This window comes from Oncorhynchus keta, unplaced genomic scaffold (genome assembly GCF_023373465.1).
Source record: "Oncorhynchus keta strain PuntledgeMale-10-30-2019 unplaced genomic scaffold, Oket_V2 Un_scaffold_14865_pilon_pilon, whole genome shotgun sequence".
In the NCBI taxonomy this organism is placed as follows: domain Eukaryota; kingdom Metazoa; phylum Chordata; class Actinopteri; order Salmoniformes; family Salmonidae; genus Oncorhynchus; species Oncorhynchus keta.
In genome coordinates, this window is record NW_026290793.1 from 246,287 (window position 1) to 257,500 (window position 11,214).

Below are 11,214 nucleotides of genomic sequence, written 5' to 3' on the forward strand. Positions count from 1 at the left end.
AGCTCCTCTGCGTAGCCATATGGGTGAGGTGTGTACCTGCGCTCCTGGCAGACTGGCTGCGCTGGGGGAGTTTCTTGTCGTTTTGGGGCTCCAGGATGTCTCGGTACTTGGACACCATGAGAACAGAGATGAAGTAAACCACAGCCAGGGCCAAGAACTGAGCCTGCTTACTGTCCTCCTTTACCCAAACACACACAACATGCAAAACACAGCTATAATACAGCACACCGCCAGTCTGTAATATGTTTGAGTATGTACAGATGTAGGATCTTAATTTGACCACCCTGTTGCAGAAGAACTTTCCTGCAATGCAGGATTTTTTTTTACTTGTAGTGTATTTAAGGTTTTAATAAGGCTTCTGAAATGTGTCATTTCCACTTTGAAATTTCAGACTTGATTTTCAACATTTCCTGTTGCTGCAGGAACAGTTTCCTGCTGTAGCAAACTGGCTCAAATTAAGATCCTACATGTACACAGTATTTCTTTTTTAGAAAATCATGAGGTCTTCCAAAAGACAGCAATAACAAGTTTTTACAATGCATAGGTACTGTTATTTATTTGAAAAGTTGACTTGTCTCAACCTCAATCTTTATCAAAGATTTGTAAACTCACGATATCTCTGAAGACCACGGCTCTGAGGCGGTTGATGTCCATTTCCTGTAGCAGACGGTCCATGTCTCTGATGGGAGACATCCTTCCTGTCACAACATCAACAGGGCTCTGCAGGTGTAGAACACACGCACACACAGACACGCACACAGACAGACACAGACACGCACAGACACACACATAATAATGTAAGCAACTATTGCTGGTTAATGCTGAAAATACCATTATCAGTTTATATACTCTACCCACTGTCCAAAACTAGACTTCTCTGTAAGTCTAAGACATCACAAATGATAACGGATTGTCATGGAAGGTGTATGTGTTAGCAGAGGTCAACCTCAACGGCCCATTCCACCACCAGTAGAGTGTTGGAAATCAACCCATGGGAAGTGTATAGTTGACCAGTCCTCATACAGTACAGTATCTGCCCCATTCAGTGGGATGTTGTGTTTCCCCTTGAGACTCAGACCCTTAACATAATGGGTTTACCATAGAGACACTCACTGCATTATGAATGAGACTTTACACACCGGTTTCAGGAAGAAAAACTGTTTTACTGGAAGTCACCATATCAAATCAAAAGGCCAACAATGACAAAGGGCCTTGTCTAGTGTAACATAACAGCAGGCGAAGTAATGCAATAAGATATCAGCTAATGCAATAACAACTCTCTGCTATTACATAGGGAGGACCACAGAGGGATGGGTTCCTGCCGGGGAAGTATTGGGATGCAACGCAAGACAAAGGACGACTTAGAGGGATGCTTACAATTCACTAAGTGCAGCGATCCTATTCAACTAATATACAGGAGGAAAAATGTCATCAATTATGGTGTTTCTCCATGTCTGCTAGGGAGGGAAATGTCATCAATTATGGTGTTTCTCCATGTCTGCTAGGGAGGGAAATGTCATCAATTATGGTGTTTCTCCATGTCTGCTAGGGAGGGAAATGTCATCAATTATGGTGTTTCTCCATGTCTGCTAGGGAGGGAAATGTCATCAATTATGGTGTTTCTCCATGTCTGCTAGGGAGGGAAATGTCATCAATTATGGTGTTTCTCCATGTCTGCTAGGGAGGGAAATGTCATCAATTATGGTGTTTCTCCATGTCTGCTAGGGAGGGAAATGTCATCAATTATGGTGTTTCTCCATGTCTGCTAGGGAGGGAAATGTCATCAATTATGGTGTTTCTCCATGTCTGCTAGGGAGGGAAATGTCATCAATTATGGTGTTTCTCCATGTCTGCTAGGGAGGGAAATGTCATCAATTATGGTGTTTCTCCATGTCTGCAAGGGAGGGAAATGTCATCAATTATGGTGTTTCTCCATGTCTGCTAGGGAGGGAAATGTCATCAATTATGGTGTTTCTCCATGTCTGCAAGGGAGGGAAATGTCATCAATTATGGTGTTTCTCCATGTCTGCTAGGGAGGGAAATGTCATCAATTATGGTGTTTCTCCATGTCTGCTAGGGAGGGAAATGTCATCAATTATGGTGTTTCTCCATGTCTGCTAGGGAGGGAAATGTCATCAATTATGGTGTTTCTCCATGTCTGCTAGGGAGGGAAATGTCATCAATTATGGTGTTTCTCCATGTCTGCTAGGGAGGGAAATGTCATCAATTATGGTGTTTCTCCATGTCTGCTAGGGAGGGAAATGTCATCAATTATGGTGTTTCTCCATGTCTGCTAGGGAGGAAAATGTAAAAACATTTTTTGGGGGGAGGGGGTATTGCTAGGAAGTCAGGATTCCGGAAATGGCAGAAAGAGGAGAGGGAGGGGAGAAGTGTGTGCGTGTGGGGGGGGTCTGACTCAGTGAGGAGGGATGATACTACTTGCCTGCGCGGGCATGGACTTGGCAGCTCCCATGAGGCTGTGCACTGCTTGCTGGCCGCGGGCTCTGTCCTGGCTGGGCTTGAAGTGAGACTGCTGCTGACATTCCAGACAGTCCCTCACAGCCATGGCACACACTGCAGAGAGAGATATTGGTACTGTAACAGCAAAATGCTTATGTTTCTATCTCCAACAGTGCAGTAATACCTACTGTAACAGCAAAATGCTTATGTTTCTATCTCCAACAGTGCAGTAATACCTACTGTAACAGCAAAATGCTTATGTTTCTATCTCCAACAGTGCAGTAATACCTACTGTAACAGCAAAATGCTTATGTTTCTATCTCCAACAGTGCAGGAATACCGAAATATACAAAACAATAAACACAAATCCAAAACGAAAGAAATGAAGGAATATCAGAATGAGCCATGTCTGAGTCCGGAATATAAATCTATATGTATGTGATGGTGTGTATAGACATTATGAATAGAAAAGGTGTGTACAGCAGTAATTGTATAAGATGAGCCTTGACTAGAATACAGCATATACATATGAAGTGGGTAAAACTGTATGTAAACATTATTAAAGTGACCAGTGTTCATTAACTATGTACATAGGACAGCAGTCTCTAAGTTCAGGGCAGGGTACTGGGCGGTGGTCAGCTAGTAACAGTGTCTAAGTTCAGGGTAGGGTACTGGGCGGTGGTCAGCTAGTAATTGTCTAAGTTCAGGGCAGGGTACTGGACGGTGGTCAGCTAGTAAGTGACTAAGTTCAGGGCAGGGTACTGGACGGTGGTCAGCTAGTAACAGTGACTAAGTTCAGGGCAGGGTACTGGGCGGTGGTCAGCTAGTAATTGTCTAAGTTCAGGGCAGGGTACTGGACGGTGGTCAGCTAGTAACAGTGACTAAGTTCAGGGCAGGGTACTGGGCGGTGGTCAGCTAGTAAGTGACTAAGTTCAGGGCAGGGTACTGGGCGGTGGTCAGCTAGTAACAGTGACTAAGGTTCAGGGCAGGGTACTGGGCGGTGGTCAGCTAGTAACAGTGTCTAAGTTCAGGGCAGGGTACTGGGCGGTGGTCAGCTAGTAACAGTGTCTAAGTTCAGGGCAGGGTACTGGTACTGGGCGGTGGTCAGCTAGTAAGTGTCTAAGTTCAGGGCAGGGTACTGGGCGGTGGTCAGCTAGTAACAGTGACTAAGTTCAGGGCAGGGTACTGGACGGTGGTCAGCTAGTAACAGTGTCTAAGTTCAGGGCAGGGTACTGGACGGTGGTCAGCTAGTAACAGTGTCTAAGTTCAGGGCAGGGTACTGGACGGTGGTCAGCTAGTAACAGTGTCTAAGTTCAGGACAGGGTACTGGACGGTGGTCAGCTAGTAACAGTGTCTAAGTTCAGGACAGGGTACTGGACGGTGGTCAGCTAGTAACAGTGTCTAAGTTCAGGGCAGGGTACTGGACGGTGGTCAGCTAGTAACAGTGTCTAAGTTCAGGGCAGGGTACTGGACGGTGGTCAGCTAGTAACAGTGTCTAAGTTCAGGGCAGGGTACTGGACGGTGGTCAGCTAGTAACAGTGTCTAAGTTCAGGGCAGTGGTACTGGGCGGTAGTCAGCTAGTAACAGACTAAGTTCAGGCAGGGTACATAGGTCAGCTAGTAACAGTGTCTAAGTTCAGGGCAGGGTACTGCGGTGGTCGGTCAGCTAGTAAGTGTCTAAGTTCAGGCAGGGTACTGAGCGTGTGGTCAGCCAGTAACAGTGTCTAAGTTCAGGGCAGGGTATGGGCGGTGGTCAGCTAGTAACAGTGTCTAAGTTCAGGGGCAGGGTACTGGGCGGTGGTCAGCTAGTAACAGTGACTAAGGTTCAGGGCAGGGTACTGGGCGGTGGTCAGCTAGTAACAGTGACTAAGGTTCAGGGCAGGGTACTGGACGGTGGTCAGCTAGTAACAGTGACTAAGGTTCAGGGCAGGGTACTGGGCGGTGGTCAGCTAGTAACAGTGACTAAGGTTCAGGGCAGGGTACTGGGCGGTGGTCAGCTAGTAACAGTGTCTAAGTTCAGGGCAGGGTACTGGGCGGTGGTCAGCTAGTAACAGTGACTAAGGTTCAGGGCAGGGTACTGGGCGGTGGTCAGCTAGTAACAGTGTCTAAGTTCAGGGCAGGGTACTGGGCGGTGGTCAGCTAGTAACAGTGTCTAAGTTCAGGGCAGGGTACTGGTACTGGGCGGTGGTCAGCTAGTGTGACTAAGTTCAGGGCAGGGTACTGGACGGTGGTCAGCTAGTAACAGTGTCTAAGTTCAGGGCAGGGTACTGGGTGGTGGTCAGCTAGTAACAGAGTCTAAGTTCAGGGCAGGGTACTGGACGGTGGTCAGCTAGTAACAGTGTCTAAGTTCAGGGCAGGTACTGGGCGGTGGTCAGCTAGTAATAGTGTCTAAGTTCAGGGCAGGGTACTGGGCGGTGGTCAGCTAGTAACAGTGTCTAAGTTCAGGGCAGGGTACTGGGCGGTGGTCAGCTAATGTAAGTGTCTAAGTTCAGGGCAGGGTACTGGGCGTGTGGTCAGCTAGTAACAGTGTCTAAGTTCAGGGCAGGGTACTGGGCGGTGGTCAGCTAGTAACAGTGTCTAAGTTCAGGGCAGGGTACTGGGCGGTGGTCAGCTAGTAAGTGTCTAAGTTCAGGGCAGGGTACTGGGCGGTGGCCAGCTAGTAACAGTGACCAAGTTCAGGGCAGGGTATTGGGGGTGGTCAGCTAGTAACAGTGTCTAAGTTCAGGCAGGGTACTGGGGCGGTGGTCAGCTAGTAACAGTGTCTAAGTTCAGGGCAGGGTACTGGGCGGTGGTCAGCTAGTAAGTGTCTAAGTTCAGGGCAGGGTACTGGGCGGTGGTCAGCTAGTAACAGTGACTAAGTTCAGGGCAGGGTACTGGGCGGTGGTCAGCTAGTAACAGTGTCTAAGTTCAGGGCAGGGTACTGGGCAGTGGTCAGCTAGTAACAGTGTCTAAGTTCAGGGCAGGGTACTGGGCAGTGGTCAGCTAGTAACAGTGTCTAAGTTCAGGGCAGGGTACTGGTACTGGACGGTGATCAGCTAGCCGTGACTATTTAATAGTCTGATGGCCTGGAGATAGAAGCTGTTTTCAGTCTCTTGGTCCTAGCTTTGATGAAGCTGTACTGTAACTGCCTTCTAGATGGTAGCGGGGTGAACAGACCGTGGCTGAGGTGCTTGGATAATCTTCTTGTCCTTGCTTTCACACTGGGTGCTGAAGATGTCCAGGAGGAAGACACACTTCCCCTGGTGAAGAATTGGGCTGGAGAGCACTGTGGCTGTGGACAATGCAGTTGCCGCACCAGGCGGTGATAAAAAGCCTGACAGGATGCTCTCAATGGTGCATCTATAGAAATTTGTGAGGGTCTTAGGGGCCAAGCGGAATTTCTTCAGCCTCCTGAGGTTGAAGAGGCGCTGTTGCACCTTCTTCACCCACTGTCTGTGTGGATGGACCATTTCATATTGTCAGTGATGGGTACGCTGAGTTACTTTCACCCTCTCCTCTACTGTCCCGTCAATGTGGATGGGGCGTGCCCTCTGCTGTCTCAGAAGTCCACAATCAGCTCCATATTGTTGACGTTGAGCGAGAAGGTTATTTTCCTGGCACAACTCTGCCAGGGCCTCACCTCCTCCCTGTAGGCTGACTCACGTTGTTGGTAATCAGGCATACTACTGTTGTGTCGCTGCAAACTTGATGACCAAGTTAGAGGCGTGTGTAGCCACGCAGTCATGGGTGAACAGGGAGTACAGGAAGGGTCTGAGCACGCACCCTGTGGGGCCCCTGTGTTGAGAATCAGCGTAGTGGAGGTGTTGTTGCCTACCTTCACCACCTGGGGGTGGCCCTTCAGGAAGTCTAGGGGTGAAGTAGTGAGAGAACGGCAACCAAAAAAGCAAGACAGGAGGAGACAGAGAAGCCGAGAGAAGAGAGAATTGGGGAGAGACAGAAAGTGAGAAGTGAGGAGCGGTTGAGAAGAGAAAGAATTGAACTCTCCAGGAACAAGGTCCAGTCCACCTGGACAACAGCGTTCACCTCTTCCCTCCCTGCTCCCTAGCCCCAAACCAGTTCACACTGTATCCAAGGTAACACTAGATCTCCCTGTATCCAAGGTAACACTAGATCTCCCTGTATCCAAGGACACACTAGATCTCCCTGTATCCAAGGACACACTAGATCTCCCTGTATCCAAGTACTAGTTCTCCCTGTATCCAAGGACACACTAGTTCTCCGTGTATCCAAGATCACACTAGTTCTCCCTGTATCCAAGGTCACACTTGATCTCCCTGTATCCACGGTCACACCAGATCACACTGTATCCAAGGTCACACTAGTTCTCACTGTATCAAGGTCACACTAGTTCTCCCTGTATCCAAGGTCACACTAGTTCTCCCTGTATCCAAGGTCACACTAGATCTCCCTGTATCCAATGTCACACTAGTTCTAACTGCATCTGGCAACACTAGTTCTCCGTATCAGTCACACTAGTTCTCCCTGTATCCAAGGTCACACTAGTTCTCCCTGTATCCAAGGTCACATTTGATCTCCCTGTATCCACGGTCACACTAGATCACACTGTATCCAAGGTCACACTAGTTCCTCACTGTATCCAAGGTCACACTAGTTCTCCCTGTATCCAAGGTAACACTAGTTCTCCCTGTATCCAAGGTCACAATTAGATCTCCGTGTATCCAATGTCACACTAGTTCTAACTGTATCCAAGGTCACACTAGATCTCTGTGTATCCAATGTCACACTAGTTCTAACTGTATCCAAGGTAACACTAGTTCTCCCTGTATCCAAGGTCACACTAGTTCTCCCTGTATCCAAGGTCACACTTGATCTCCCTGTATCCACGGTCACACTTGATCTCCTGTATCCACGGTCACACTGATCTCCCTGTATCCACGGTCACACTAGATCACACTGTATCCAAGGTCACACTAGTTCTCACTGTATCCAATGTCACACTAGTTCTCCCTATCCAAGGTAACACTAGTTCTAACTGTATCCAAGGTCACACTAGTTCTCCCTGTATCCAAGGTCACACTAGTTCTCCCTGTATCCAAGGTAACACTAGTTCTCACTGTATCCAATGTCACACTAGTTCTAACTGTATCCAAGGTCACACTAGTTCTAACTGTATCCAAGGTCACACTAGTTCTAACTGTATCCAAGGTCACACTAGTTCTCCCTGTATCCAATGTCACACTAGTTCTCCCTGTATCCAAGGTAACACTAGTTCTCACTGTATCCAATGTCACACTAGTTCTAACTGTATCCAAGGTCACACTAGTTCTCCCTGTATCCAAGGTCACACTAGTTCTAACTGTATCCAAGGTCACACTAGTTCTAACTGTATCCAAGGTCACACTAGTTCTAACTGTATCCAAGGTCACACTAGTTCTCCCTGTATCCAAGGTCACACTAGTTCTAACTGTATCCAAGGTCACACTAGTTCTAACTGTATCCAAGGTCACACTAGTTCTCACTGTATCCAAGGTCACACTAGTTCTCCCTGTATCCAAGGTAACACTAGCTCTCCCTGTATCCAAGGTCACACTAGTTCTCCGTGTATCCAAGGTCACACTAGTTCTCCCTGTATCCAAGGTCACACTAGTTCTCACTGTATCCAAGGTAACACTAGTTCTCCCTGTATCCAAGGTAACACTAGTTCTCCCTGTATCCAAGGTCACACTAGATCTCCGTGTATCCAAGGTCACACTAGTTCTCCCTGTATCCAAGGTCACACTAGTTCTAACTGTATCCAAGGTCACACTAGTTCTCACTGTATCCAAGGTCACACTTGATCTCCCTGTATCCACGGTCACACTTGATCTCCCTGTATCCACGGTCACACTAGATCACACTGTATCCAAGGTCACACTAGTTCTCACTGTATCCAATGTCACACTAGTTCTCCCTGTATCCAAGGTAACACTAGTTCTAACTGTATCCAAGGTCACACTAGTTCTCACTGTATCCAAGGTCACACTTGATCTCCCTGTATCCACGGTCACACTTGATCTCCCTGTATCCACGGTCACACTTGATCTCCCTGTATCCACGGTCACACTAGATCACACTGTATCCAAGGTCACACTAGTTCTCACTGTATCCAATGTCACACTAGTTCTCCCTGTATCCAAGGTAACACTAGTTCTAACTGTATCCAATGTCACACTAGTTCTCCCTGTATCCAAGGTCACACTAGTTCTCCCTGTATCCAAGGTAACACTAGTTCTCCCTGTATCCAATGTCACACTAGTTCTCCCTGTATCCAAGGTCACACTAGATCTCCCTGTATCCAAGGTCACACTAGTTCTCCTTGTATCCAAGGTAACACTAGTTCTCCGTGTATCCAAGGACACACTAGTTCTCCCTGTATCCAAGGTCACACTAGTTCTCCCTGTATCCAAGGACACACTAGTTCTCCCTGTATCCAATGTCACACTAGATCTCCCTGTATCCAAGGACACACTAGATCTCCCTGTATCCAAGTACTAGTTCTCCCTGTATCCAAGGACACACTAGTTCTCCCTGTATCCAATGTCACACTAGATCTCCCTGTATCCAAGGACACACTAGATCTCCCTGTATCCAAGTACTAGTTCTCCCTGTATCCAAGGACACACTAGTTCTCCGTGTATCCAAGATCACACTAGTTCTCCTTGTATCCAAGGTAACACTAGTTCTCCGTGTATCCAAGGACACACTAGTTCTCACTGTATCAAACACTAGTCTCCTGTATCCAAGGTACACTAGTCCAGACACACTAGACTATCCAAGGCACACTAGATCTCCTGTATCCAAGTACTAGTTCTCCCTGTATCCAAGGTAACACTAGTTCTCCGTGTATCCAAGATCACACTAGTTCTCCCTGTATCCAAGGTCACACTTGATCTCCCTGTATCCACGGTCACACTAGATCACACTGTATCCAAGGTCACACTAGTTCTCACTGTATCCAAGGTCACACTAGTTCTCCCTGTATCCAAGGTAACACTAGTTCTCCCTGTATCCAAGGTCACACTAGATCTCCCTGTATCCAATGTCACACTAGTTCTAACTGTATCCAAGGTAACACTAGTTCTCCGTGTATCCAAGGTCACACTAGTTCTCCCTGTATCCAAGGTCACACTAGTTCTCCCTGTATCCAAGGTCACATTTGATCTCCCTATATCCACGGTCACACTTGATCTCCCTGTATCTACGGTCACACTAGATCACACTGTATCCAAGGTAACACTAGTTCTAACTGTATCCAAGGTCACACTAGTTCTCCCTGTATCCAAGGTCACACTAGTTCTCCCTGTATCCAAGGTCACACTAGTTCTCCCTGTATCCAAGGTCACACTAGTTCTCCCTGTATCCAAGGTAACACTAGTTCTCCCTGTATCCAAGGTAACACTAGTTCTCCCTGTATCCAAGGTCACACTAGTTCTCCCTGTATCCAAGGTCACACTTGATCTCCCTGTATCCACGGTCACACTTGATCTCCCTGTATCCACGGTCACACTTGATCTCCCTGTATCCACGGTCACACTAGATCACACTGTATCCAAGGTCACACTAGTTCTCACTGTATCCAATGTCACACTAGTTCTCCCTGTATCCAAGGTAACACTAGTTCTAACTGTATCCAAGGTCACACTAGTTCTCCCTGTATCCAAGGTCACACTAGTTCTCCCTGTATCCAAGGTAACACTAGTTCTCACTGTATCCAATGTCACACTAGTTCTAACTGTATCCAAGGTCACACTAGTTCTAACTGTATCCAAGGTCACACTAGTTCTCCCTGTATCCAATGTCACACTAGTTCTCCCTGTATCCAAGGTAACACTAGTTCTCACTGTATCCAATGTCACACTAGTTCTAACTGTATCCAAGGTCACACTAGTTCTCCCTGTATCCAAGGTAACACTAGTTCTCACTGTATCCAATGTCACACTAGTTCTAACTGTATCCAAGGTCACACTAGTTCTAACTGTATCCAAGGTCACACTAGTTCTCCCTGTATCCAAGGTCACACTAGTTCTCACTGTATCCAAGGTCACACTAGTTCTCACTGTATCCAAGGTCACACTAGTTCTCACTGTATCCAAGGTCACACTAGTTCTCCCTGTATCCAAGGTAACACTAGCTCTCCCTGTATCCAAGGTCACACTAGATCTCTGTGTATCCAAGGTCACACTAGTTCTCCATGTATCCAAGGTCTCACTAGTTCTCACTGTATCCAAGGTAACACTAGTTCTCCCTGTATCCAAGGTAACACTAGTTCTCCCTGTATCCAAGGTCACACTAGATCTCCGTGTATCCAAGGTCACACTAGTTCTCCCTGTATCCAAGGTCACACTAGTTCTAACTGTATCCAAGGTCACACTAGTTCTCGCTGTATCCAAGGTCACACTTGATCTCCCTGTATCCACGGTCACACTTGATCTCCCTGTATCCACGGTCACACTAGATCACACTGTATCCAAGGTCACACTAGTTCTCACTGTATCCAATGTCACACTAGTTCTCCCTGTATCCAAGGTAACACTAGTTCTAACTGTATCCAAGGTCACACTAGTTCTCACTGTATCCAAGGTCACACTTGATCTCCCTGTATCCACGGTCACACTTGATCTCCCTGTATCCACGGTCACACTAGATCACACTGTATCCAAGGTCACACTAGTTCTCACTGTATCCAATGTCACACTAGTTCTCCCTGTATCCAAGGTAACACTAGTTCTAACTGTATCCAAGGTCACACTAGTTC

General features: G+C 47.2%; 1 protein-coding gene and 1 long non-coding RNA gene across 5 annotated transcripts in view; one reads left to right on the forward strand and one right to left on the reverse strand.

Moving 5' to 3' along the window:
- Positions 1-11,214, reverse strand: part of LOC127927514 (lipopolysaccharide-responsive and beige-like anchor protein) — a 54,271-nt gene that overhangs the window by 13,809 nt on the left and 29,248 nt on the right. The window contains exons 17-19 of the mRNA XM_052513986.1: positions 2,444-2,574; positions 613-720; positions 37-178 (exon numbers count right to left, since the gene is read on the reverse strand). Of these exons, the coding sequence (XP_052369946.1) occupies positions 37-178; positions 613-720; positions 2,444-2,574 (381 nt within the window). The remainder of the gene's footprint in view (positions 1-36; positions 179-612; positions 721-2,443; positions 2,575-11,214) is intronic.
- Positions 3,198-5,417, forward strand: LOC127927515 (uncharacterized). 4 transcript variants are annotated; one of them, XR_008127888.1, is made up of 5 exons: positions 3,198-3,253; positions 3,439-3,532; positions 4,283-4,378; positions 4,760-4,816; positions 5,282-5,417. It is a non-coding gene; the product is annotated as an uncharacterized LOC127927515 (long non-coding RNA). The 4 variants fall into 4 exon arrangements; XR_008127887.1 differs by lacking the exon at positions 3,198-3,253 and adding an exon at positions 3,292-3,345; XR_008127889.1 differs by lacking the exons at positions 3,198-3,253; positions 5,282-5,417 and adding exons at positions 3,298-3,345; positions 5,005-5,077.